This window comes from Vulpes vulpes, chromosome 7 (genome assembly GCF_048418805.1).
Source record: "Vulpes vulpes isolate BD-2025 chromosome 7, VulVul3, whole genome shotgun sequence".
Lineage (NCBI taxonomy): Eukaryota > Metazoa > Chordata > Mammalia > Carnivora > Canidae > Vulpes > Vulpes vulpes.
The window spans coordinates 7,113,229-7,138,541 of NC_132786.1; the positions used below are offsets into that span (position 1 = coordinate 7,113,229).

At 49.7% G+C, this 25,313-nt stretch overlaps 1 protein-coding gene and 1 gene segment (V, D, J or C); both read right to left on the reverse strand.

Annotated features, from left to right (window-relative positions):
- Positions 1-1,595: 1,595 nt before the first annotated feature.
- LOC112907030 (T cell receptor beta constant 1-like) lies at positions 1,596-24,922 on the reverse strand. The segment is given in 8 exon segments: positions 1,596-1,853; positions 2,179-2,285; positions 2,439-2,456; positions 3,147-3,533; positions 8,013-8,048; positions 18,552-18,576; positions 24,327-24,619; positions 24,889-24,922. Coding segments are annotated over 8 exon segments (921 nt in total).
- On the reverse strand, positions 14,126-17,357 carry PRSS2 (serine protease 2). The gene is made up of 5 exons (XM_025982203.2): positions 17,318-17,357; positions 16,277-16,436; positions 15,138-15,391; positions 14,643-14,779; positions 14,126-14,340 (listed from the first exon to the last, which is right to left on the reverse strand). The coding sequence occupies exons 1-5, from the start codon at positions 17,355-17,357 to the stop codon at positions 14,188-14,190; spliced, it is 744 nt and encodes a 247-aa protein (XP_025837988.1). The 3' UTR covers positions 14,126-14,187.
- Positions 24,923-25,313: the final 391 nt, after the last annotated feature.

Here is a 25,313-nt window from a genome sequence, read left to right on the forward strand (position 1 = left end):
AACTTCTCAGACTCTTCCCGGAGGATCCCAGTTGGAAATCGAGTGCTAGCCTCTGACTGCATTGGAGTTGACAGCTGGCAGTGCTATGTGAAAGGGCCACTTTGCATTTCAACTTTCTATTGAATTTCTATTTGTGTTTCAAAATTTCTATTCATGAACGACCCCCTCGTGAACGGGCAGGCTCCTTGGGGACTATGACTTGGATGTCTTTATTTTCTTGAAGGTTAATGGCAGAGCACTGCAATGGTGTGTGCTTGATGAGTGTGGTAGTGCCCATGTGCAAGTATATAAATACGTATATACACACACGTGTGTGTGTGTTGTACAAGTGAGCACACACATCTGAATGCCTCGTGTGTGGCGATGGAGAGAGGAGGCCACGTGCTACAGTCACGCGAGTGAGGGAGTAGATGGCTGGTTCAGGCAGGCCTGGTGGCGATATCTGCTCTTGCACTGGGTCACACTGGATTCACTCATTTCTCCATTCACTTACTCAAAGATAATTGATTATGCACGTTCACGGAACCAAGGTCCTCTGCTGTGTCCCAGGGAGACTATAATAAAACGTATCCCTGTCATCAAGGACTGCCTGCCAAATGGGGTGTCAGACAAGTGAAGAGATTGTTCCCATCAAGTGTGGCATGGGTTCTGACGGAGGTGTGCACGGGGCACTGTGACAGCAAAGTATAGGGTGCATCCAAGCCAACTGCAGGGGAGTAGGGGGCAAAGAAATGCCTGAGAAGGTTTCTTGGGGGGGCAGGAGGATGTTGGAGCTGAAATTCAAGCATAAGTAGGGGTTGGAGTACGATGTCCCTCCAGGTAAAGGAGTGCAAAACAGTCTGAGAGCAGGTGGCCTGGGGACACAGGGTGAGAGGAGCGGGGTATGTACGGAGCAAGGGAGCAGAGGACCACTGCCATGTCCTAGATGCCATCCTCAGAACTGTGCACTGCATCCCCTCCGTGGCAATGGGACATTGAAGAGCCCTCAGAGGATTTCTAGAAATAGCACCACAGCTGATTCTGGATTTGGGGGACCCTTATTTCCTATCCCTCCAGCAGTGGTCAGGGCACATTTTCACACCCATTTAATTCACTAGAGAGAAATTCATAAACAGACTTGTGACTTAAACTGGAAGACACACGTGCTACTTGAGAAGTCAGCACCTTGTCTTCTTGGCCGGGAAGCCCACTTGGTGAAAAATGGAGCACAGTGGCCCCAGGGACACAGCTGAAGGGAATGTGGGTGAGGGGTATGAAAGCAAGCTTTGTTAGCCAAGCACGTATGACCTGTGAGACACACCTGTGTAGGCGGACTCTTCCTCAGAGCACCTTCGTTCAGGTAGGACGCAAAGTTCTTATAGGAAATGGCACCATTTTTTCTGGGCTGTTCCTAAGTAAGTCTCTTCAATCCCATCATCTCCCATTACCAGTTACTCAGGTTCCCCTGACGGGAGGGGCAGTGCCAGCCACAGGCGGGGTCCCTCAGCCCTGGTACCGGAAGGGCCTGCCCTTTCCTTGATCCCTCCTGTTTCTGTCCTGTCTGGAGTCACACTGGAGGTCTGAGAAGATGTACCCAGATACTCACAAGGCAGTCAAACCAGGTCAGGCCATTTTTATTGATTCGGTCAATGTGGTCACACTAGGGTCCCCCCGGGGTTAGGGAGATTTGGGTCATGAGCATTCAGGTGTGCACAAACATAGGGGGTAGGTGTTGGGGGTGAGCAGAGAGATGAAGACAGCTCTTGAGAAGCACTGGCTAGAAGTGGAAAGAGGAGAATCCGTCCTGGGGCAATAGCAGGCTGGAAGCTGCTGGCTCTGCCTCCGAACTAGTTTCAGGAACCCTTTCTCTTGACCTGAAGAAGAGAAGGTTTCAGGGAGTTACTGGGAGTCAGGAGTGGTAGGAATTGAGAGGAAGTAGGAGGGTCCACCGACAAGGTGAACAGTAGGGCTCTTTACAATGTCTGTTGGGTTTTCAGGTGGCCCCAGCCTCTCCTTCCTTGCATGGCTCTCCCCACTGTGATCCCAGAGGCACAATGTGTCTTCTGAGGCACACGGGTGTACCTCCGTGTTCCTCTACTGCCACCGCTGGCTCTAGCAGGGTCCCTTGCTACTCACTGCTCTGAGTTGTTGTGTTTCAAGTGTGACCCCCCCCCCCAGTGCCCCGTCCGCCCCCCCTACCTTGGCCATCAGCACCAGGGCGCTGACCAGCACAGCATACAGCGTGGCCTTCCCCAGTAGGATCTCATAGAGGATGGTGGCAGACAGGACGCCCTGATGGTAGGACACTGCGGGCGGGAAGGGAGGGCACACGGGGACCCGTGAACAGCAGGTGGCTCTGGCCTCTCCACCCCCACCCCAGGGCCCATGGGTTCCCCGTGCTCTGGGTCCAGGGCAAAGCCACGGGAGGCAGAGAGTGAGCAGCAGACAGGGGCACTTACCCGAGGTGAAGCCACAGTCTGAAAGAGAAAAAAGGGGGAGGGAACGGATGAGACACCCCATCTTCTAAAGCAGGCGGGGAGCTGCCCAGGTAGGTGCACCTGAAGCTAACGCAATATGACTTGTCAGCTGGGCTTCAATCAAGAACAAAACAAACATGAACACAGGAAGTGAGCCTTCTGGGGAGCAGGGACCCCAGGCCGGACTGGCCTTCTCGCAGGCTCCTGGACTGTCTTTCTGGGCCTGTGTTGATGGAGCCACACCACCCTGGAACCCCGTGGAGCGTGGTGGGGCTGGGGGCACCCCTCGGTGCAGAGCCCTACAGGCTAGGACAGTGAGGGCCCCTGCTGCAAGGCTCTGCTGGGCTGAGGATCTGGGGGAGGAATGAGCCCGAGGCGCCCCAACCCCCTCATGCTGGCCTTTAGTCCCTTGCTCTGTCCTGGGTTCTCTGCACGTGGTTTTTCTTTCTTCCTGTTTTTTTTATGGGGAATGTTTTATTTCTATCTCGCTGCCTTCCACGAAAGGCTTGGGGTGCTTATTCTTTTTTTGCAGTTTAAGTTGGATTAATGAACGTATAAGACTGATGATGAATCTCTGAACTCTACCTCTGCATGTGGCCTGCCTGGTCTTCTGCCTGGAACTCCCCTCCCCCGCGCCCCCTTGCTGGGCTCTGACTCACTCCCCGCCCATCCCCCCGGGCCCCCCGTCACCTGCTCTGCCCCAGGCCTCAGCACTGATGTTCTGGGTGACAGGTTTGACTCTATCGTGTTCCCACTCATCGTCGTCCCCGAGCCCATAGAACTGGACTTGGCAGCGGAAGTGGTTGCGCGGGTTGTGCCAGAAGGAGGCAGAGACCCTCAGCCGGCTGCTCAGACAGTAGCTGGAGTCACTCTCGCTGGGCCTCTCCTTGTAGGGCTGCGGGTCGGTGCTGAACCCACTTGTGACCTCCTTCCCGTTCACCCACCAGCTCAGCTCCACGTGGTCAGGGTAGAAGCCCGTGGCCAGGCACACGAGTGTGGCCTTCTGGGTCCGCGAGATCTCTGCTTCTGATGGTTCAAACACTGTGACCGTGGGAGGGGTGACCTTCTGCAGATCCTCTGCAAGGGAAGAGAGGTTGGGACCAGGGCTGGGCTGACAGCTGTCTGGGTTTGCTGTGTGTGTGTGTGTGTGAGAGAGAGAGAGAGAGAGAGAGAGAGAGAGAGAGAACAGAGACTAATAGGGAGACAGAAAGAGAGAGAGAGCTGGAAATGGAGTCATCATAAAACAAAATTATGCAGCAGTAGGTCCTGTGTGTTTGGGGGTCTCTGTCGTGTTCTAGTCTCCCTCAGCTTTGCCACTTTTCTCGCTTACCCCATGGGTGCATACTGCCAACTACCTCTTCCATCTCCCTAAGGCAGCAGGGTGTCCTGATTTCCTTGGCTTGCTTGACAGTCTCTTTCTCAAGGCCTTGGCCCATATCTATCAAGAGTCTATCTGTTTTTTTCTTCCTCATTCAAAGCCCTCTTCGGTGCATGACTATCTAGTCCCTCAAACTTAGAAGCAGCTATGATAGAATTGAATGGGCCCAGGATTTGAGGCTGAGGGTTCTCACATGATCCCGGGAACCAAGTCAACTCTTTCTAATGATCATTCTCATGTGGCGGTCTGTGTGGGTGATAGCACATGTGAGAGTTAGCCTTCGTTGCCTGGAGGAGACCCTGTCCTCTTGCATCTGACTCTACTTTTTTCTAAATGCTTTTCCTAAGTCACTTTCCCCCCCTTTTCTTGTGTGTGTGTGTGTGTGTGTGTGTGTGTGTGTGTGTGTCTGTTAAATGTGTAATCTACTTTGAGGAGCCAAGAATCCTCTGGCTATCATGTTATCAGACATTCCACATTTACTTCATTTGCACTGGGGCGCACTGGGTATGTGGTAGCTTGCCCGGGATGGCTGTAATCCTAGGAAAGATACTACTCCTGGGTTGAATCTGTTTTCTTTCCAGCACCCAGCAAGCCTCCCTGCCAGCTTTGGAAATACCAGTTCACGGCCAATCTTGATGGGTATGAGCAAATTCCAAAGTCCAAGGGCCATGTCATCAGAGTGTTCATGTTGCAAAGTCCTGGGCCTTTTTTTCGTGCCTGACGCATAGAGAATTTCTGGAGTTGTTGGAAGGCAGGGCCTCATGTGCAGACACAGAGGGATGAGAGAAGACATATCCATGCCCCCACATTCCCATCTTTTTGCTGGAATGGGCTATGCCCTCTGCTTGGCTCTATACTGACTAGAGGAGTGGTTTGGGGGAGCAGAAATGTGGGCAACCCAAATGTCTCCACTTTATCCACATTTGAGATGCAGTTTGGGAAAAAGGCCAAAGTCTGTGACACAGTGATGATGCACAACAGGAATGGAAAGGGTGGCCACAGGAAGGAGAGCCTCTTACAAGGATTTCAATATAAGTTAGTCCCTGATAATTTAATACCCCAAGAGGCTGGCGCTATCATCCCCATTTTATACATCTCCGAGATTCTGAGATTTCCACTTTTCAGTTGTTCTAGCAACCCCATCCTCTCCGGTGAGCCCAAGTATTTGGAACCCAGTAATTGTACTTTCTAAGTCTTAATCCACTTGCTGGCATAGGCACCCATCTGTTGGACAAAGTCTGCTCCAGCCAACCAGTCTGGTAGGCCCAAGTGTCACATTCCTCGGGCCTTGTCTCTATGGCCCAGCACAGACCCATCCCTCCACGGCCTGTCCTCCACCTGCCCCTTCCTCCCAAGCATGCTAATGGTGTGTTTGTGTTTCTTGATGGGCTCCTTATCCTATCAGCCCAGCAAAGATCCCGAGGTTTGGGAAAATGGGGCCTCCTGTCTATTTTCTCTTCTTTACAACCTATGTCTTACTAAGATGGCACAATTTTCCTTGTTGTATCTCCTCTGATCCTGCCAAGCAGGGTGTCCCTCAGACACCCATACTGTGACATGTACTTCTGCCCTTGGGGCTCAGAAACACCCTCAAACCAGCCCAGTCTCATCAGTCTGCCCCCCACCCCACAACTACCTTCTGAGCCCTAGATCACTTCAGGAAGGCACGCAGGGATCGTTGGAAGTTAGTTGAGACAGAGAAGGAGGACAATGAAGGCAAGCACAGAGTTCTGAGTGCGGGGTAGATTCTAGAAGGTCTTCAACATAGAAGCCAGACCCATTCACCAAAATGGAGTCAACGGTGAACGATTGGAGGTGGAATAGGAGGCAAAGTGGAGGAGATCCGAATCAGGAAAGAAGAAAAGGGAAAGTAAAACAACACAGCCCTAAAAAAGAAGAGATGAGAGGAGTCCCAGAGAACAATGAGAAGCAGAGCAAGGAAATACCAAGTCTGAAGACTAAACCGGAGCCCCCTACCCGAGGATCCACGACAAGCACGGCAGAGCAACCCCAGAAGCCCCAGGAGGGAGAGGACAGCTCTGACCCCCATCCTTACACCCCTGACCCCAGCCCGGGCTGATCGGTCATGCACAGGCACCCCAGCCAGGAGGGCAGCCCCATACCTGTCACGGTGAGCCTCGTGCCTGTTCCAAAGTAGAGGGGCGAGTTATAGAAACACAGCTGCAGGCAGCCGTGGTAAAACCCGTAGAGGTCTCCTGCCAGAGGGCGAGTCCTCACTCCGGGACAGGGCTCAGCCACCCTCCCTGCCTGGATGCCTGGCTCTGGACCAGGGGGGTCCCATTAGGAGCAAGGTCCCCATAATATGCTGGCTTAAGCGGGGGAACACAGGAGAAGGATGAACCAAGGAAAGAGTAAGGAGGAAATATGAAGGGCTGAAGACTCAGGGAAGAGAAATAGAGGACCCACCAAGCCACACCACGAGGAATGGCAGCCCCAGCTCCTTGGAAGCTCCCCAGGGATGAGAGAGCTTACTTGACCCCCGACAGCCAGGGCTGGGAGGAGAGACGGGGACCCTCTGAGTCCAAGAGACCGTGGCCCTGTACCACCCCGGTCCTGCTCCTTATCCAGGACAGAGAGTCGAGTCCCATCCCCAAAGTGCTGTGCCTGGTTGTTCCACAGCACAGCAAGAGTGTGACAAACCCCAGAGGTGCTCTCTGGGGCCTTTGTTTCCAGAAGCTTCCTTCCACCCAATGTCCAGGGACTCGGGCACCTCCTCTGCTTACCAGCACTCTCTGAGCCTTTCCCCTGCTGTGTCCAAGGAGTCATCCTGGGACCGCACTCTCCCAACACACTACCCCCAGGGAAGCCCCTTACTTACCCAAGACAGAGAGCTTGGTTCCACTTGCAAAATACAATTTTTCATTGTTACACAACCCTGCAGGCTGGTAGGAAAACTGTCCTGACTGCATCCTATTCCTGTCCTCCCAAGTGTTCCTGCCCTCTCTCCCTTTCCTTAGCAGAATTTTGTCACCAGAACGTGGGAGCGGGGGCGGGGGGAGGGGGGGGACAAGTGTGCCGTGTGAAGTGCCGTGGTCAGAGGACCGATTTGGCCATGTGGCCTCCACCCCTTTCTCCCGTGTCCCTCTCCTTTCTGAGCAGGGGTTAAGGCAGCTCTGAGGCCAGAGGCTTCTCATCTACATGGCCATGATGGGGTGCCCTCCAAGGAGACAGGAGATGGACAAGGTGACCCCAAGAGGAGACTACACTGCCTCCCAATAGAGGAACCCAGACTTAGCATCGCCCGTCCATGAAATCATGGAGATGGAAGGCCATCCCCGCCTGTCCTCATCAAGACAAGAATCCAGATCTTTTTATAAAAATGTGCTTTAACCCAAGCCCTCAAGACAGAGGTTCCACCTGGACCCCTGCCCCAACCTGGGTGGGGGTTCCCAGCCCTCCATCCCTGATGTACTTACCTACAACAGTGAGCCGGCTCCCGTCCCCAAAGTGCAAGGTGTTTCAAAAGCACAGCCTCCCAGATCCACTTCAGAACCTCCCCCTGTCTGCTGAGCTCAGCTGGGATTCAGGGACAGATGTCTCCCCTCACAGAGCTCCCAGCCCTGCTTCACATATTCCCCCACTCCCTTCCAGAGCTCAGTCAGGCCCCTGGACAGTCATAAAAAAGGAGCTGCAGTGTGGCCTCCTGTGAAATCCAGGGCAAGGAAAGATATGAAGCCCCTGCCCAGAGCCCGAGTCAGTGAGGAAGATGGACCAGCGTCGGGCTCATGAGTTGCCTTCCAGGCTTTCTCGAGGCTTCCCTCTGTCAGATAACTACTCAGAGGGGCAGCACCATCTCCTTTCCCTCCTCTGCCTTACACACCGAGGTTCAGCTCTGAGTTTACAGAGGACCCTCCCCCCCACCCATAGCTGAACGGATTTGCCCTGACCAGGACCTTCCTACAGTCCCAGAATTAGGGACGACCTCTCCTTAACCAGGACCCAAGACCTGGGTGATCCCCTCCTCCCGCATTTCCCAGGTTAGAATCCTCCCCTTAGGACCCTGCCGGAGACCCCCCTCCGCCTTACCTACGACTGTCAGCTTGGTCCCTGGGCCAAAGTTAAGATCATAACACATCAGAATATGGCCAGTCTAAAATGGACACTTGGGATCTGCTTTCGCCTACAAGGGCTCTGGGAAGACCCAGAGTACGTCTTACCTATAACTGTGAGCCTGGTACCTTTTCCGAAGAACACTTCAGTGTTCACACAGTGACATGGGGCAAGGAGGCAAACAATTTGAGGCCTGGAAAGAAGAGGGGTCCCTGGTTGGTGTCTGGAGGACTCTGTGGATCCCCTTCTGTGGATTAGAGATACTGCATGGAACAACGTTTTCAACTTTTAACTCTTGGGGCCACAGAGCACGGCCAGAGTCTATCCAGAGGGCCTACACTACTTTCTTGATTCTTTCTGAAGGTTCATCAAAAAAAAAAATGGTCTGGAGAGGAGGGCAGGGCCCTGGAGCTACTGACCATGTCCATGGAGAGTGGGGCTATTTCTGGCTCCTTCCTCTACAGAATGGGTCCCCTCCCATTCACCTTTACACTGACCTTGCCCTGGGTTCTGCGGGGCTTAGGATGAAGGGGTCTCCCTGAGTCCTTCACCTGAGGGCCACTGAGGCATTCTTCTTACATCTGGACTCTCTGCAAGCTTCCGTCCCGATCCAAGCCCGTTCTTATCCATGGTCTTTGGCTTGACAGGTGAACAGGGGTGAGGTGAAGGCATCCTGAATCACACTGCCCTCGGGTCCATGACCCAGGACAAAAGTGGAGAAACTGTGGTTTGGGACAGGCAGAAAGGTTTTTGTAAAGCTTTCCCATTGAGTTGAATCACCGTGGCCCCCTGTACCCACAATGTTATAGCTTTGTACAAAAAACGACCCCTCCCATGGTTCTGCCCATCAGAGCCTGGAAGAAACCACCAGAGCAGCTGCTTCTTCCAGGGCATTGGAGGGCAGGCCGGTGACATCACTCCCCATGTTGCAAGGTTGTGGCCAGGAACAGACGAAGCCAGGCAGGGGGGCCCTCCTCACCCCCATGCCCATTCTTCAGGACACTCTTGGCTCCCCAGAGCTGGGTGTCTTTGCAGGGCATCTGTCCCAGGAGCTGCTTTTCACTGGTATCCGCCCCTCTGCAGACTGTCGTCATTCATCGTCATTCTTCGTGGGAAGCTATCCCCCAAGAAGCAGCACCCCCCCTTTCTACCCAGGGCCTGCCCCTGGGACTGTGTCACTCAGAAGCCACACCTTTCATCTGGGAATAGGATCTTTCAATGCTCAGACCATCCATTTGGCCTAACTCTGAATCTCTAGGGTGATCTGGAAGGGAACTGACATGAGCTGCTCAGCGGTAGGGCTCCCTGTGTAGAGACAAAACAACAGCCGAGAGCTCGAGTATTTCCAAAAGGGTGCTGGTGTGGGAGGACTGCGTGTGTTGTTAGCCCGCCTCCCTTCTCCGTGGATTTCAGACTTCAGGGTTAGGAAAAGGGAGTTGGGGAAGTGGATATGGAGAGCTGCATCCATAAAGTCATAGGAACACTCAAATGTAATCAATGTCCCTTTTCCCCTGAGGGACAGACCCATTTAAGTTGCTGGTAGGTGTTTTATTTTCCTGCGTCAGATGACCCTGAAATGTAACCTCCAGTTGAGTGGCCTAGGTCTCATTTCACTCGACGGTACGTCCTTTTATTGCCTTTCAAACTATTACTTAAAATCTAGAAGAAAGAAGAAGAGGAAGAAGAAGAAGAAGAAGAAGAAGAAGAAGAAGAAGAAGAAGAAGAAGAAGAAGAAAAAGAAGAAGAAAAAGAAGAAGAAAGACAAACTTCACTACATAATGATGACACACTTTCACAGAAAAATATACACAGAATCAAAAGTGAAATGACAATATGGAAAGAACATCTGCAATCCTCATTGCAAGGGCCGATCTCCCAGTATATGATGAACTCCTAGAAATCAGTAAGGAAATAATCCAGCAGCACAAGGAAAGTGGCAAAGAACAGATGGTTCAGAGAAAAAGAAATGCAAATGGTGCTTCACCACGAGGGGGGGGGGGGGGGGGAGGGATCTTGCAAAAAAAAAAAAACTGCATCAAAATATCTCTGTTCACCAATGTGATTGACATTGAACTAGGGAAGACCGTTCTGTTAGCTGGTGTGTCATGGAACATACACTTCACATAAAATGATACCACCTAGGTGGACACCGGTTTGGAAATATCTATGAAAATTACAAATGCGCTTACCTTTTTACCTGGAACTCCCTCATCTGGGTGTTTATCCTATAATTATTCTTGCATACAAATAAAAATGTGTGTAAAATATTTGCATTATCTGGGGTAGCAAAAAGATCAGGAAAGCTCAAGTGCCCCTCAGGAAGGGACTGGACAAATAACGTGGGATACATCCACAAAACAGAATACTATTCAATGTTAAAAAAGAATACAAATGTTTCACTGCTGTGGAAAGCTAAGATAAACTGTTAACTGGGGGAAAAAAAGGAAGAAAGCTGCAGATCAGCATTTCTGTACACCACTTTTTGTCCAGCAAAGGGGAAATATACGAATTAAAAATATTTGTTTGCCCGGGGTCCTCCACAGAGGCACACTGGAAAGTCACAAAAGATACTCATCAAAAGCATTGCTTACTAAGAATGAGTAGAGGAGGGGGTGTCTGGGGGGCTCAGTGGTTGAGCATCTGTCTTTGGCTCAGGTCATGATCCTGGGGTCCTGGGATCGAGTCCTGCATCAGGCTCCCAGCAGGGATCCTGCTTATGTTTCTGCCTCACTTTCTGTGTCTCTCGTGAATAAATAAATAAAATATTAAAAAAAAAATGAGTGGAGGAGACAGAAACAAGGTGGAAGTAAACGCAAAGTTTACTTGCGTTTTACTTGAAATTACTCGAGATTTTTAAATCTCAACTTTATTGTTTCAGTTTTTGAGCCATATGGCTATATTATCTATTTAAAATCAAACTTAGTAAAAATTTTCAGGAAAATACCAGCAAATTATTGCATTAAGTAACATTTTGAAATGTGCCACTTAAAAAAAAAACCCTACTTGTTTAATTTACAAAGTCATTATTTTTCCAAAGATCAATTTACGTAAGAAGATGTGTTATGGTCCTGACTTTGCTTATGGGTCTCTAATCACTCAGGAAGCTTGTGAAAAATGCGTATTTCTGAGGAGTCCTCAGGATCTTTAGTGTTAAAGATCTCCGGGAGTGGGTTTATTGTTATATTTAAATAAACAATCAGGCACAAAATTATCCTAGATATTTCCATTTCAGCATGGGGCTTGGGACCCAGTGCCTGCCCCCTGAGCAGGTGTCAGCTGTGGTGAATGCCAGAGTGCTATCTGGTGGTGCCTCTTAGAATTTAGGGAAAAGAGAAAAAGAGAGACAATCTGTGCATTTTATTCAGGAATAGTGATGGATCTCACAGCACTCTGCCTTTGTCCGGATAAAAGGTCCTCGACTGCTTTCACCAAGTGGAACTTCCTGTCCTATTTACCCCTTTTGTTTATCAGTAATTTACTCTCTAAGTAAATTTCCTTTTGACCATCTGGCTGGGGACCCTCAACCCAACTGGCCTTACAAAGACTGCCACTCTGTCTTGGTGTCGCAGCTGCTTTCAGTCCCGATGGAGTTTGTCCCATTTTGCTACTCAGTCACACTGGTGCAATGCCCAAGCAGCGCATGCAGTTTTTCTTTTTTACCCCCTGTGACCTGAGTTTAGAAGTTTAGGCGAGTCCAGGGAGCTCATTCAACATCTTGGGCAGAAGGGGGCAGCCTTTCCTTATTTATTTTAGACCCAAATCCTTGCCCGCTCAGGGTGACCACTTGAGGGCGTGAAAAGAATGTGTTTGGTGCTGGAGGGGACCCCCCCCTCTCCACCACCACTATCACCCCACACCCCGCAGGGGGAAACTGGGTTACGTGCCTGCCTTTCCCAAGGCTGAGATGTGGGAAGGAGAAACACAAATTGCATCTCTCACATGTGAAATTCTGGAAACTTTTTTTTTTTTAAGGTTTATTTATTTATTTTAGAATGAGAGTGAAAATATGCATGGGGGTGGAGGGTCAGAGGGGAAGCAGACTCTCCTCTGAGCGTGCCCCCCCCACACACCTGCACTGTGGGGCTCCAGCTCCGGACCCTGAGATCATGCATGACCTGAGCCAAAGAAACTGAGAATCAGAGGCTTAACCAACTGAGCCACTCAGGTGCCCCTTCTTGAAACTTTTGGAGCATGTTCATAGATTCATTTAAATCCCAAATTTGGGATGCCTGGGTGGCTGAGCCGTTGAGCTTCTGCCTTTGGCTCAGGGTGTGATCCCGGTCTGGGGATCTAGTCCTGCATTGGGCTCCCCTCACTGAGCCTATTTCTCTGTCTCTGCCTCTCTCTGTGTCTCTCATGAATAAATAAATAAAATCTTAAAAAAAAAAAAAAGCCAATTTGTCTCCGAATTTCCTCAGATGACACTGAAGCCCAAAGAGGCTAAGTGAGTTGCTGCAGTCATGCCTGATGATGTCATGCGTTGGCTGGAACCAATGCTCGGGATTCATATTTAAGTTCTGAGGCCCCAGTGGGGCCACTGAGGAAGGAAGGGCCACTGCGCTTCCCTCAGCCAGGCTGCCTGGCCCTCCTGGCCGATGGGTGAGGCCTGGGGGGTGCTGCTAAGCCCCTTTAACAATAAAACCACCTACCTTATGGAGTTACTGAGAGATCTAAGTCAGATAGTGCACACCAAGCCTCACTGTGGTGCCTGAAAATAGTGAAAATGTGAGTGGCTGCTGCTTTCGCAGGGACCACCGGCCTAGGAACACCTGGACCGCATTGGCTTTCAAGCTTCAGCATGCATCAGAATGAAGTAGAAGTCTTGTAAAATGCAAGTGGCTGGGCTCCACCTCGACTTTCTGAATCAGTAGGTCTGGGAGGGGCCCTGGAACTGGCACTTCTCCTAAATTCCCAGGTGATTCTGGTGCCACCGGGCCAGAGTCCTCATTGGAGAACCAGTGTTCTGGAAGGCAATTTTTTCCTTCCATATATTTCCCTCTGGTCCCAGCTCATACTTTTGTCATTCAATTATTCAACTTATTATATTGTAGGCATTGTTTATTTTTTATTTTTAGTTAATAAAGGTTTTATTTATTTGACAGAGAGAGAGAGAGAGAGCAAAGTGAGGGGCAGGGAGTGGCAGAGGGAGAGGGAGAAGCAGGCTCCCCTCTGAGCAGGAAGCCCAACTTGAGGCTGGATCCTAGGACCCTGAGATCATGACCTGAGCCAAAGGCAGACGCTTAACCAACTGGGCCACTCAGGCGCCCCGGTAGGTATTGTTTAATCACTAGATATGCCAGGATGAGCAAGATGAGATTTCTTGCCTAAGGAGCTCACAGTTGAATGCCAGGTAGATGCATCCAGAGTTACTAGGCAGCAGGAGCAGGATTGTGACAGCAGTAAACATCCACAGCAGGAGGACCCCTCGCTGGGCCCACTAGGCCAACAGCCAGCACAGGGGTGGGGGTGGGGGGGAATCCCAGATCCAAAGGAGTCAGAAAGAACTTTTCTAAAGAGGGTGAAGGGGCAAGTGGGAAGGGTGTCAAGCCAGATGGACCAGTAATGCCCAGAGCCAGAGGTACCAGATCCGTGGCTTGTTGGAGGAGCCACCTGGATTTCTGAGCACTGGAGCAGAGTCAGGGAGGGGAGGAGGGGAGAGACAAGAGATTGGAAATGTAGGCAGTGGCAGAGAAGGAAGGACCTTCCCTCTGCAGGATAAGGAGCTTGGGTCAGGAGGGGTTTTAATCAGAAATCAGTGTAACATGCAGAATCGGAGCTCAGTGCTGGGAGGTGGCCAGGGGCCAGAGCCCCGATGAAGTGCAGGGAGGCAGAGAGAGGCCTGGAGGAGAGAGAGCCTTGGAGGAGCAGAGCTGAAGGCCGAGCAGCATCTCAGACCACGGCTGCAGCAGGTGGGCAGAGAGAACTCGCGCTATGGGGCCAGGCTAGCAGGGAGCCAAACCCCAGGTTTCCTGTGTATTGGCCGAGGAGGCTGGTAAGATAACCAGGAACTTCCTTAATGCAGCCTTCTGAGATGTCTTTTTCTTTAGAAAATAGCCCCCCATGATCTCCTGCTTATTAGTTTTTGGATTCTTTCTCTTTACGTGCTCCACCGATATTCCAAGGAACGCATTTTGGGAAATGGGGCACTCTGTTCATCTTTAAGGGGGAGCCCTGTCGGACCGATGCGGCCGGAGAAGGAGGGGGCACAGACACAGACAGCTGACAGACAGTTACACTTTATTAGCATGGTGATGGTAGAGGGATGGAGGTGGGGGTGGGGCTTTAGCTGTTGGCAGCTATGGTCGAATGAATCCAGTCTACGAAGTTGCACACCTTGGTGTAGACTCCAGGTTTGTTCTTCTGGGCACAGCCGTAGCCCCAGGAGACGATTCCCTGGAGCTCTCCATTGCAGACCACAGGGCCACCAGAGTCACCCTGGGGAGGAAGAAGGTGGGACAGGTTTTATCGAGAAGGTGGAAAGGGCACCTATATAATCGGAACCTTTAAAGATTGCATTCTGGTCAGTTCTGTGGCTCTGCATGTCTCCCATGGTGGTCCCTTCTCTGTCCTGACTAAGGCGGTGACTGTCATACAGCCTGGCCTGCCTCGCCCTGTAGAAGTCCTCCCTTCTGCACGGAGCCCTCCTGCCCCAGCTCCACAGTCCTGTGTGTTCAGTCCTGCTCCCCGATAGAGCAGGTGGATGGGCAAGGGTCTTGGCATGGGAAGGGTCAGGTCACCTGGCAGGAGTCCTTGCCTCCCTCGAGGAAGCCGGCGCAAATCATGTTCTCCGTGATCTGGCCAGGGTAGGAGGTTTCGCACTGGGCCTGAGTCAGGATTGGGGCGTCCAGGCACTGCAGCAGCTCGGGGTAGTTGGCTTTGAGGAGAAGGGAGAGATCAAGGCAAGGAGAAAGGTGAGTCAGGCCAGCATGGGGTCAGGGATCCAGTGCTGAACACTGAGGGCAGCCCACAGAGAATGCCAAGAATGTAAGCCCCGCGGAGGAACAATGGGTTTTGGTTTCCAGGCTGAACCCTGCCAAGGCCCTCCCTTGATGGGACAATAGTAGGTGCTCTATTTGTCCTATATTTTGATTCTAGGGGGTCAACTCCTTAAAGCTTTGCCTCTTTCTAGGATCAGGACAAAGTCCTGTGTGTAGTGGTACTCAAGCTCCAGGGCATGGCTGGTTCGGGAAATTGGGGACATTGGAGGATGAAGTAGTGAAGGTCCCACTCACTGCCAGAGCTCAGAGTGTTGCCCCAGCCGGAGATGAGGCACTGGGTGCCAGGGGCTGCGCAGGCCTTGGGCAGAGATATGGTGGCCACCCGGGCATTGAGGACCGCAGGTGAGGAGAGCTTGATGAGCATGATGTCATTGTCCAGGAGCCAGCTGTTATAGTCGGGATGGCGGATGACCTTGGCGGAGTTGATGAACTGCTCATTCCCCTCCAGGACATCGATGTTGTACTCTCCAAGTCTCACTTGGATGCGGCTGTTGGGGAGACAAGCACAGGGAAACCCTTTTCTCCATTATGTTCGCTTTTCTCCAGGGTTCTCGAGCTCTCTGCTCATGAGTGGGAGTGTGGCAATATCACCTGGCAGGAGAGGGGTGGTGGGTCCGTGCAGATGTGAGACCAAGAACTTTCTCCCCGAGAGGTAGGTGGTCATAGAGTGGGGTGACATAAAGGGATCCAGTGGGGACTGCTCCTCAGCCTGCTTTTCCAGCTGCCTTCCCCACCCCACCCCTTCCCTGGCACCTGGAGCCATAGGCCTACATGACTGACTTGAAGTTCCCCATGTATTCCTTATCCTCTGTAATTTGCTGACTACAGGCAGTGACTTCTACTCCCTCCCTTCTAGGGCTGGTCCGTGCCATCATCCTGTATGATCTACTCCAGTGGTTCTCAGTGTTGCCCTGGGATGTGCAGCCTCAGCATCCCCTGGGAACTTGTTAGCAGCACGAGGTCTTGGTTCCCACCCCAGACCCGCTGAATTAGAAGCTCTGGAGTGGGACCCAGTGGTCCATATTTTTGCAAGAAGCCTTGTAAGTCATTCTGATGCTCACTCAGGTTTGAGAACCTTTGGTCTAGGCAGTGACCTTCAGCTCTGCTGCAGAATAGAGTCACTAGAGGTAGAAAGCATTAAAAAATCACCAACATTCAGACTCGTCTTCCTGAAAATTCTGAGTTAAGTGCCCTGGGATAGGAGCTGCACATCAGTATTGTTTGAACATAGCTTAGGTGAGTGGGTGGGGCAGCTGGGGACAATTTCTTGTCCCCACCCGCCCCTCTTCCTTAACCTCCACACTCCTGGGCTGACCCCAGCTCTCCACGAGGGTTCTGGGCATGGAGAACAAGGTGGGAGACAGAGCACTTACGACTTGTAGCAGTGAGCTGCAGACACCACCCACTGGTCACTGATGAGGGAGCCCCCGCAGAAGTGGTAGCCTGAGTTCAGGGACACCTGGTAGGGGACGGAATTCTCCTCACAGGTGTAGCCCCCGACGATCTTGTCATCGTCGTCTGTGGGGGTAGCAACTTGAATGGAGACAGGAACAGAGAAGCCAATTCAGTAGATGTAGGCGGGTGGAGCCCAGAGCCCGTGTGGCTGGATCATGCTGATTAGAAGCCCTCAGCAAGCACAAAGATGATAGATGGGCCAGTGGGGAGCATTACATCCCTGATAGGTATCATAGTGCGAAGCTCTGCTGAGACTCTTAGCGTGTCTACAGGGCACATGGCCAGGTGCCTGCTGGGGCTCCGGCCCAGACCTCTTCTGGGGGTGCCAGGGCGAGGACACAGTGCACGCAATGTAACACGGGTCCGAATGTGGTTTTCTCATCCACTGAATGCTTCTCTTCCTCATCATTGGTCTACGCCTCATGGCTGTTTGAGCCCCAGATTGTCAGGATGGGTTGGCCTAGCTAGGAGAATCTGGCTAAGTAGCCCTGTCTGTACCTAGCTTTTCCCATAGCTAAAAAATCTGCACCATGAGGCCCCGGAGAGGAGGCCCCAGGCCAACTGAATCAGAATTTCTAAGGCTAGGACTCTGACATGAATGTTCTTTCAGCTTTCCTAGGCATATCTGGGATTGAGAACAGCTCCAGGGGAGCTATCCCAGAGCTGATGGAACTAAGCCTCAAGCCCCCTGGTTCATTTCATGGCCTACCTGCACCTGATCTCCCTTTCCAGGCTCTCCCAACAAAGTCCCAAAATGGATGAATGACAGGGGCTGGAGTGGGGTCAGTGCAAGGTGGGAGAGGTGGGGCTTACAGAGAGCCCAGGAATGAGAAAGAGGGCTGCCGGGCAGGGGAGATAGACTCTCAGAGCCCAGGCAAATACAGAAGAGCAGCAAGAGTGGAGCAGGATTCCTGCCAGGAAGGAGGCGAGTGGGGTCCAAAGCCATGTATGGAACTCACCAGCAGCTCCAAGAAAAGCAAGGATCAGGAGTGGATTCATGATGGCAGAAGTATAACTGAATGGGTGGTGGAGAGCCTTTATACCTCCCAAGGTGAGGGAGGGGGTGTACGCCAGGGATGAGGGTCACCACTCCTCCCAGGACAAACACACCTGTAGCTTTCCCTTCCCTTGGCCTTGTATCACCTCTGCTGTGTTTGGCTGTCTGGGGATTTGTGACCCTCAGGTGATAAGAAAACCTACCTTGTGAGAGTAGAGAGGAAGACACAACTGACTCCTGGGAGGATTCTGGGGTGTGAGAAAGAAGCCAAGTCCCCATATGTCACAGCTGGACCTTCTGAAGCTGAGATGAGAAGAGGAGGAAGAATGGCCTGGGCCCTCTGACATGGAGGTTCATTTAAGTTGCTCTGAGCAAAGCCTAATACTGGAAGGAAATCTGGCTGCTAGTGACCTGGAGCCCCTACGAGGGGAGTAAAGTCTTGCATCTGTAAGCATGAAGACCCTTCTCCCAAGTTTAAACCACTGGGCAGGAAGGTCACATCCAAGGTTTTAGGGAACCAGGATCCCAATGTCAAGAGGCGATGGATGAGAAGGGAGACGGGAGATGGGAGTCTGGGCTTTCAGCTGGCTTTCCTTCCCATCAAGGCTTGTGGACAGGAGCACTTGGAAGGAGAAGTTCAGTGGGCATTTACCTGATATGTTTGGAGGATGGAAGCTCAAGATCATATCCTTCCTCTTTCTCACCATTAGGACATTGGTCTTTCTCATCACTCACACTGCCATGGGTTCACTTTATGTAGTCTCCTGGTTGCCCTGAGAATCGGCACCAGTGGTGATGAAAATTGCTCCCACCTGCTAGGGGCGGACAGCCTGAGCTCTGATTGTATGCTCCAGATCAGACATTAGACAGGCTCTGGGTGATGGTAAATGTAGGTTCCAATCAGAGAATCAGCAGTAGGTAGCACATAGTGAAGGGGTGGAGTATTTGGTGATCATTCACTACAGTGGAACGGGGGAAATTCTAGAATTTTCTATTGTAGATGCAGTGAGATTATTGTGCTGGACTCAGCACAGAGGTAATCTTCCCAGAAATGGCCTCAGTTTGGGACCTTCCATGAGACCAAAACACAACCCCGTAATTTATTGAGGCACAACCTGGCCAGAGGGGAATGGAGGTGGAGAGAGTGTGTTGAGTGTAATTCCATGGGCCAGGTGAAGGAACCCTCTTGCAAAGACAGTTCTCCTTCCCAGCTCCTCTGAGCTCTGAGGTGATGAAGGGCAGAGCTGGACACAGTTCACTTTTGAACTTTTTGAAAAGTGGAAATGAGTAAATGTTCTGGGACAAAGTGAAAAAGGCTCAGACATCCGGCAATAAAACAGGAAGTGGGCTGGGGGAATGGAGTCAATGGAAACTAGCAGAAGTTGGCCTTTGTGGGTTCACAGAGCTGGGAGGGGCCCATAGGAAGTCTTCCAGTCCATTGCCTGGCATGGCTGGAGGCTGGCCTCCCCATGACGGGAGCACGGCCCTCAGAGCTCTGGCCTCTCTGATAGCACCCCCTCTCATCCTGATGGGCTCACACCTCTGTGGGAAGGTGCTATATTTGTACAGTGTCGGACAGCCTTCTATAAGGCTTCACATACCCCAACAACAGCAATATGCCGGTCTTCATTGGCATTGAGTTTTGAACTTGTCTTTTCACAAGTATTTTAATTGTGAAACATACAAAATAAAATTATTTCCATTTGTAGAAGAAGAGACTGAGAACAGCACGGTTCTGTATTACCCACAAATACAGATCTAAAAATAGCAGAGCTGGCTTCAAGGCTACCAGAAGACGTGGACAGCACTGGAAGTTTGGGAATTGGGGCAGGTGCCACATGAGAAGGTTTATTTGGGATCAAGCCAGAGGTTCCTAGAGGACAAAATGTACCTTCAGCTCCTTCCTGGTGCTTGGCTCCCTGGCAGAAATAGGGATTGAATGAATATTCCACCTCGCACCTGGTCTCAGAGCATTACCTTGCCATGGCCCTGGTCTACTCTAAACCACATTTAAGACACGGATGACATGTCTCTGTGCTCATGGGTAGCTGAACCAGGCTGTAGAGCTTTATAACAGAGGCTTTCCCTATAATGTCACCAAATATGCTATTTAGTTTTGTCCCTTTGTCGTGGGGTCTTTCTAGGAAGTCCTGCTGTAGCAGAGAAGGAGAAGAACACATACCAGTGTTCCTGGACAGGTATCCTACCAGGAGGTGCCCCTTGGGAGAAGACAGGAAATTGAGGAATAGGGAGAAAATGTTTGTGGCCTTGACTCTGTCTAAAAGGGAACACCCAAGAGCTCAAGGAATTTCTGTGTCTAAAGCCTTAAGACTAGCTTTTTCCTGATATTTTGTGCTCCTCCTCAGAATAAACTATTATACCCACAACATAGTATGAAGTCAGTTTTTGTTGAATGTAGAAGGAATCACTTTATAGGCATAGAAAATAGCTCTAAGTGAGACTATGACCTCATGCTTTAGGCTCAGACAGGTAGGGTGGATTCAGGTCCAGCTTTGCCCAACTTTGGTTTGGTTAAGTCTATGCAACTCTTATAATCTTCCTTCTGAACTATTTCTCTAAGGCATTCTCATAGTTCATAGTTAATCATTAGCCTATCAAATCACTGAGTTTTTTTTTTTTAAAGATTTATTTATTTATTTGAGAGAAAGAGAGAGACTGTATGAAGGGGCAGAGGGAGAGGGAGCAGACTCCCCACTGAGCACAGAGCCAGATGCAGGGCTTGATCCCAGGACTCAGATCATGACCTGAGCCAAAATCAAGAGTCAGTCGCTTAAATCACTGAACCACCCAGGTGCCCCATTCCTGGTTTTTAATTATAATAGTGAATAGTTTCTTCGTGCTGACTATATCAGACATTGTCTAAGTCTTTTATGGACCTTTTTTCACTTTATTATAACAACCAACTATGAGGTTACCCATTTCATAGATGACAAAACAAGCCTTATAGAGATGGAGTAGCTTGCTTAAGGTCACACAGCCAGTAGCTTGTAGAGATGGGATTTTAGCATGATAGTTGACTCTAGAGCCTGCCCACTCTACCAGAGACCATTCAGCTTCCTGTCTTCTTGTCTGATCCTGAGGGCAGCCCCATGAGGGAAGCAGCAGACACCACTTTCTCGGGCACTTATAATGAATACTAGGAGTTATATGGAAGTGATGAATCACTAAATTCTACTCCTGAAACCAATATTACCCTATATGTTAACTAACTAGAATATAAATAAAAACGTGAAACAAGCAACCAAAAGCTCAGAAGCTAAGTGACTTCTGCTGGGTCACCTGGACGATCAATATGGAGTTGACACCCGGGCCTTCCCCTACTTGGGGTAGTTCATTTCCCATTGTGTTGCTACACACTGGGAGCTGTTGGACCTCTCAGTGGTCTGAAAAGTAGATTTTGGTCAGATTCCAAATTCCAGCCTTTTTTTTTTTAACACTTTCTTCCTAAGCCCTTCCCCCTGACTCAGGTATTTTTCCTCCACTCATAGTCAACTCCGCCTTGGGCCCCATATCCTTCACCGCTCTTCAACCATGTTGTCAAATTCTGAGCTGTCTTCTCTCCAACCTTCCAGCTCCTTTCCTGCATTATTTTTTTCTAAACTACATATTTTCTCCATGGCACAATTTCTTCTTGTCCAGTAAGAACTGCTTTCTTGAATATTGGAGCCTGGGAGTTGCTGACTCTGAATAGTGAAGGGGGCGTTTTGTGTGGTCCCGAGAAACAGAAACATTGAGACAGAGGTGTGGATGTGTAGACGGGCCATGCTAGTTGGCTAAATGGGGGTATCCATCCTTTCTCTCCCCTTCATCCTGCTCCCCACCTCGAAGCCAAAGAAGACAAGTGAGTTTCAGGCCCAGAGCAAAGTTCCATTTGCATATTTTATCTATTGCTCAGGCTTGAGGGGTAAGTGGGCAGTGTCCAGCAATTGAGGTTTTAACACTAACGAAAGACCGTTTCCCGTAATGTAATGGTCATTCTATTCACATTTCCATCCCTCCTGGGCCTATTAGATCTTCTTAAGTCGCTCCAGCATCTTCTGGAAGGTAGTAGCAGAAGAAAGGCAGGAGAGAGTCCAAGAAGAATATCCATGTGGGCTGTTATTATTGTAGCAGCCGTGAATTATTCCATGATACTCAAAGTTTAATAAATAACATGTGTTTTTATTTTTCTAAATCGTGTTAGGTCCAGATTGAGCTCCACAAGTCAAGTTCAATAATAAGTCCAATCAGTCAATTGGGCTCTCTCCACTCATTTGGCTTATAAAAACTCTAGAATGTGTTGTCCATTTGGAAGGCAGCTGCTGGTGACTCCAATTCCTATTGACCAAACTGTCCAGAAAGATCTCCAAATGGCTTCCAAGGCTCAGCATTGAGTGCTTAGTCCACATAGGCACCAAGACAGTTCCAATTTGAGGACCATCTACTTCAGGGCCACTGGGTTTGAGCACGTTCTGGGCTTTGGTCTCTAGAACCCATAACATCTACTCCCTTTCCCAGCCGTGGGAATGCAGCAGAGGGAGCTGGCGATAGTTGGGCCACCTTTCTATTCAAACATAAGCTGAAACATCTGTTCTGTCCCCATTAGAACAATTCATTTGCTTGTGGGCTTACCTTGTCTAAACTCAAATACTTTTGTAGACTTTTTCTCCAGGGAAATCCACACTGCTTGTCAAATTTTCCTCTTTTTTTTTTGAATCATATTTATTTAGTCAATGTGTTAGTTTGCTGGGGCTACCATAACAAAAGAGCATAGACATAGGCGTCTTAAACAACAGAAATCTTCTTTCTCCTAGTTCTGAGAGCTAGAGGTCTCAGATCTAGGTGTCAGCAGAGTTGATTTTTCCTGAGGCCTCTCTCCTTGGCTGGCAATGTGTCCTCATGTGGCCTTTCTTCTGTGGGTACAACCCTGGTGTCTCTCCTAGGATGTCCTCATCTCTTCTCATAAGGATACTGGCCAGTTTGGATTAGGGTCACTCTAATAGCCTCTTTAAAGGCCAGATCTGTAAGGGCCAAATCTCCAAATACAGTCACATTCTAAAATAGTGGGGCTCAGGGCTGTAATCGTGTGAATTTTGGAGGAGTCAAATTCAGTCTGCAACTCTCAGTAAATACTGGCTGAATTTCTGTAGCATTCCTGCAGTTTTCTTAAGATGAAAGGAAATAGCACTGAAGATAGAAGTGTCCTTGCTTTCACAGCAGTTATGTGTATTTGTGTGTGTATGTGTTCACACATCTGTGAGAAGGTATAGTGACAGGAAACAGACAATAAGTGATGTATATATGTCGTGTATATAGAGTATATATATTTATACCGGACTATGGTGGTTAGGTATTGTTAAAATAGGATAAAGTGGTAATAGGCGTGAGTGAATGCCAGGTTGGCAAATGCTCTGTTAGCTAAGGTGGTCAGGAAAAATCTCTTTGGGGGAGGGGGTGGTATTTGAGCTGAGACCTAACTAAGAAGGGCCAGTTGTAGAAAGGTGGAACAGGGAGAGCTTCCATTATTCCCTGCCGAGACTGCAATAGAAATAAATCAGTACACACGCCGTTGCTTTTAAATTAAACCTTGTCATCTAGCATATGATATTTACCTTGCCATTGGTTTTGATTGTAAAAATCGATATATAAAGGACAGTCATCAATATATTGAAATAGTCTTATAAAAGCCAACGCAGGGTACATTTTTTGACATGAAAGGGTATTTATGAAATATTCTTGGGTTGAGAGAATAAATGGTAAAACAGTATGTATCATATGATCTAACTTTATTTAAATGAGTGACTTCAGGGGTGTGCGGGTGGCTCAGTCGGTTAAGCATCTGCCTTTGGCTCGAGTCATGATCTCAGGGCCCTGGGATCAAGCCCTGCGTCGGGCTCCCCGTTCAGCAGGGAGTCTGATTCTCTCTCTGCCTTCACCCTGCTTGTTCTCTGTCTCCCTGTCTCTCCTCTCTCAAGTAAATAAAATTCTGAAAAGAAATCATGGCTTGTAATGGCAAACCTCTATTAACTTCACAGGCTTTTCCTATCATCTTACAACAGCCCTTAGATTATTTGTATTAAGGATTGGGTTATACTGTGATCTCCAGGTACATTCTTAAAGGATTTGTAAGCCCCAAATGCCCATTATCCATCATGATGTAATTTGGTGAAGACAATCTGTGGAATTGTTTTCAGCAAACAATAAACAATGAATTGTGGACTTGAAAAAAAAAAAGAAAGAAATGAGCAATTTCAATGTTTACAATAATGTGCATTGATTTTGCAATGCAAATAGCTAAAAGAAAGAGAAATGATGGTAATCATAAATGAAATTTTCCCAGAGAAGATGATACCTAGCCTTGAAGAAGGAGTGGCTACTGGTAAAATTTCATATGTTACAGTGAGCTCATCAATGTGGCAGGTCTCTGAACTTCTGCGGATCTTACATTGGTCTGGCGTGCATATGTCATGCTGAGGCATCGCGAGCGCTTTCTAATTCCTACTCACTGAGAACATCCTGAATGATGCCATTGGTCTAATGGACCTGTATGATATCAAGGTGACTAAGAGCCTTCTGGACTGTATTGATGGAAAACAAGCTACATAGAGCTTTGAGATAAAATAGTTAAAGGTTCATTCTGACCCTGCCCCTGGAAGGCAAACTATCCGATGGTCTCTACTAAGTACTTCTTAACACTGTCGTGGAAGGAATTTTATCCTCAGCCTCTTGGTAGCCACCTTCCCTGTATTTCATCCTGCAGTTCGTCCTGCAGATTGTGTCCCTGTGGCTAGTTGGCCTATTCACACCCAGATCCACCAACAAGCACACAATGAGCAGCTCAAGCTGTGGTCTTCCCCTCCCATCTGCCTTGACTGGGGCCTTGAGTTCATCAGGCTGGAAGCTGGGTGGGAGGGAGCCATCTGAGGTTCTTGTTCAGATCTTTGATCTGTCCTGGGCGCTGTGTCTCCAGCGCTGCAGAAGTAAGAGCTGCTGTCTTCGAGGCTCAGGTTGCTCACAGTCAGAGTGGAGAACTTTAGGGTTCGGCGGCTGATGGGAAACTTCTCCCTGGTAAATCCACTTTCGTAGGTGGCCTCTGCACCCTGGTTTGCGGTTGCGATCAGTGTCAAGCTCTGTCCTGGGAGCTGACGGTACCAGAACATTAAGGTGACTTGGGTATCGACCTCACAGTTGATGGTCATGGAGGTCCCGCGTTGACAGATGTCCCTGTGTGGCTTTTGAGAGACAAGAGCTCCGAACACAGAGCCTAGTTTCAGAGAGAGTGAGAGAGTGAGAGAGAGCTGACAGGCCTGTCCCCAGGCAGGAAGGTCTTTTTACCATTAGCTTCAGTGTCACTTTGGATCTCAAAGAACCCTTGGCACTGCCTCCGTTTTGTTCTTCCAACTGTTATTGGGTCAGAATCCACTAATCACCTAACCCATTTCCCTCATCCTCCAAAGGGTGGCCTCAGGCCCTCTGTACCTCTACTCGGCATCAACATTAACCCCAAACTTCCCCATGGGATTAGCCTCATACCTTGTCCCAGGAGAAGTAGCAGGCAAGTCAGCATCTTTAGGTGCTAGCCTCTCACCGTCCCTGAAAAAAGGCAAACTCTAGGGCCTCTTTCTTCCCCAGTGGGTTCTTCCTTCCCTACTGCATTTCTGTTCCTCTCTTATAGTAGGAGGGTGAGCTTCTGCAGAAGCTTTGTTTGCCCCCCAGTGGAGCTATGTGGCTCTTCACTTTGGATGGATCTTCATTCACAAGGAATCACAAGTGAGCCACTGTCAGGTGTCCACCGTGTATCCACCCCTCCCCATCCATCACCGAGTACCACGGTGTGCCACCCTTCGGGTCTTAAATATTTGGGTTGTTTTTACATTCTTTTAAATGCAAGTTTTAAAATTTAATTATCCTGGGATGCCTGGATGGCTTACTGGTTGTGCATCTGCCTTTCTTTGGCT

Excerpts from the sequence above, each read along its gene's own strand:
- PRSS2 (XM_025982203.2), bottom strand. The coding sequence starts at position 17,357 with ATGAATCCACTCCTGATCCTTGCTTTTCTTGGAGCTGCTG. Across the intron at positions 16,437-17,317 it reads TGCTTTTCTTGGAGCTGCTG|TTGCTACCCCCACAGACGAC; the intron begins GTGAGTTCCATA and ends TCTCCATTCAAG. Across the intron at positions 14,780-15,137 it reads CAACACTCTGAGCTCTGGCA|CCAACTACCCCGAGCTGCTG; the intron begins GTGAGTGGGACC and ends TTCTCCTCAAAG.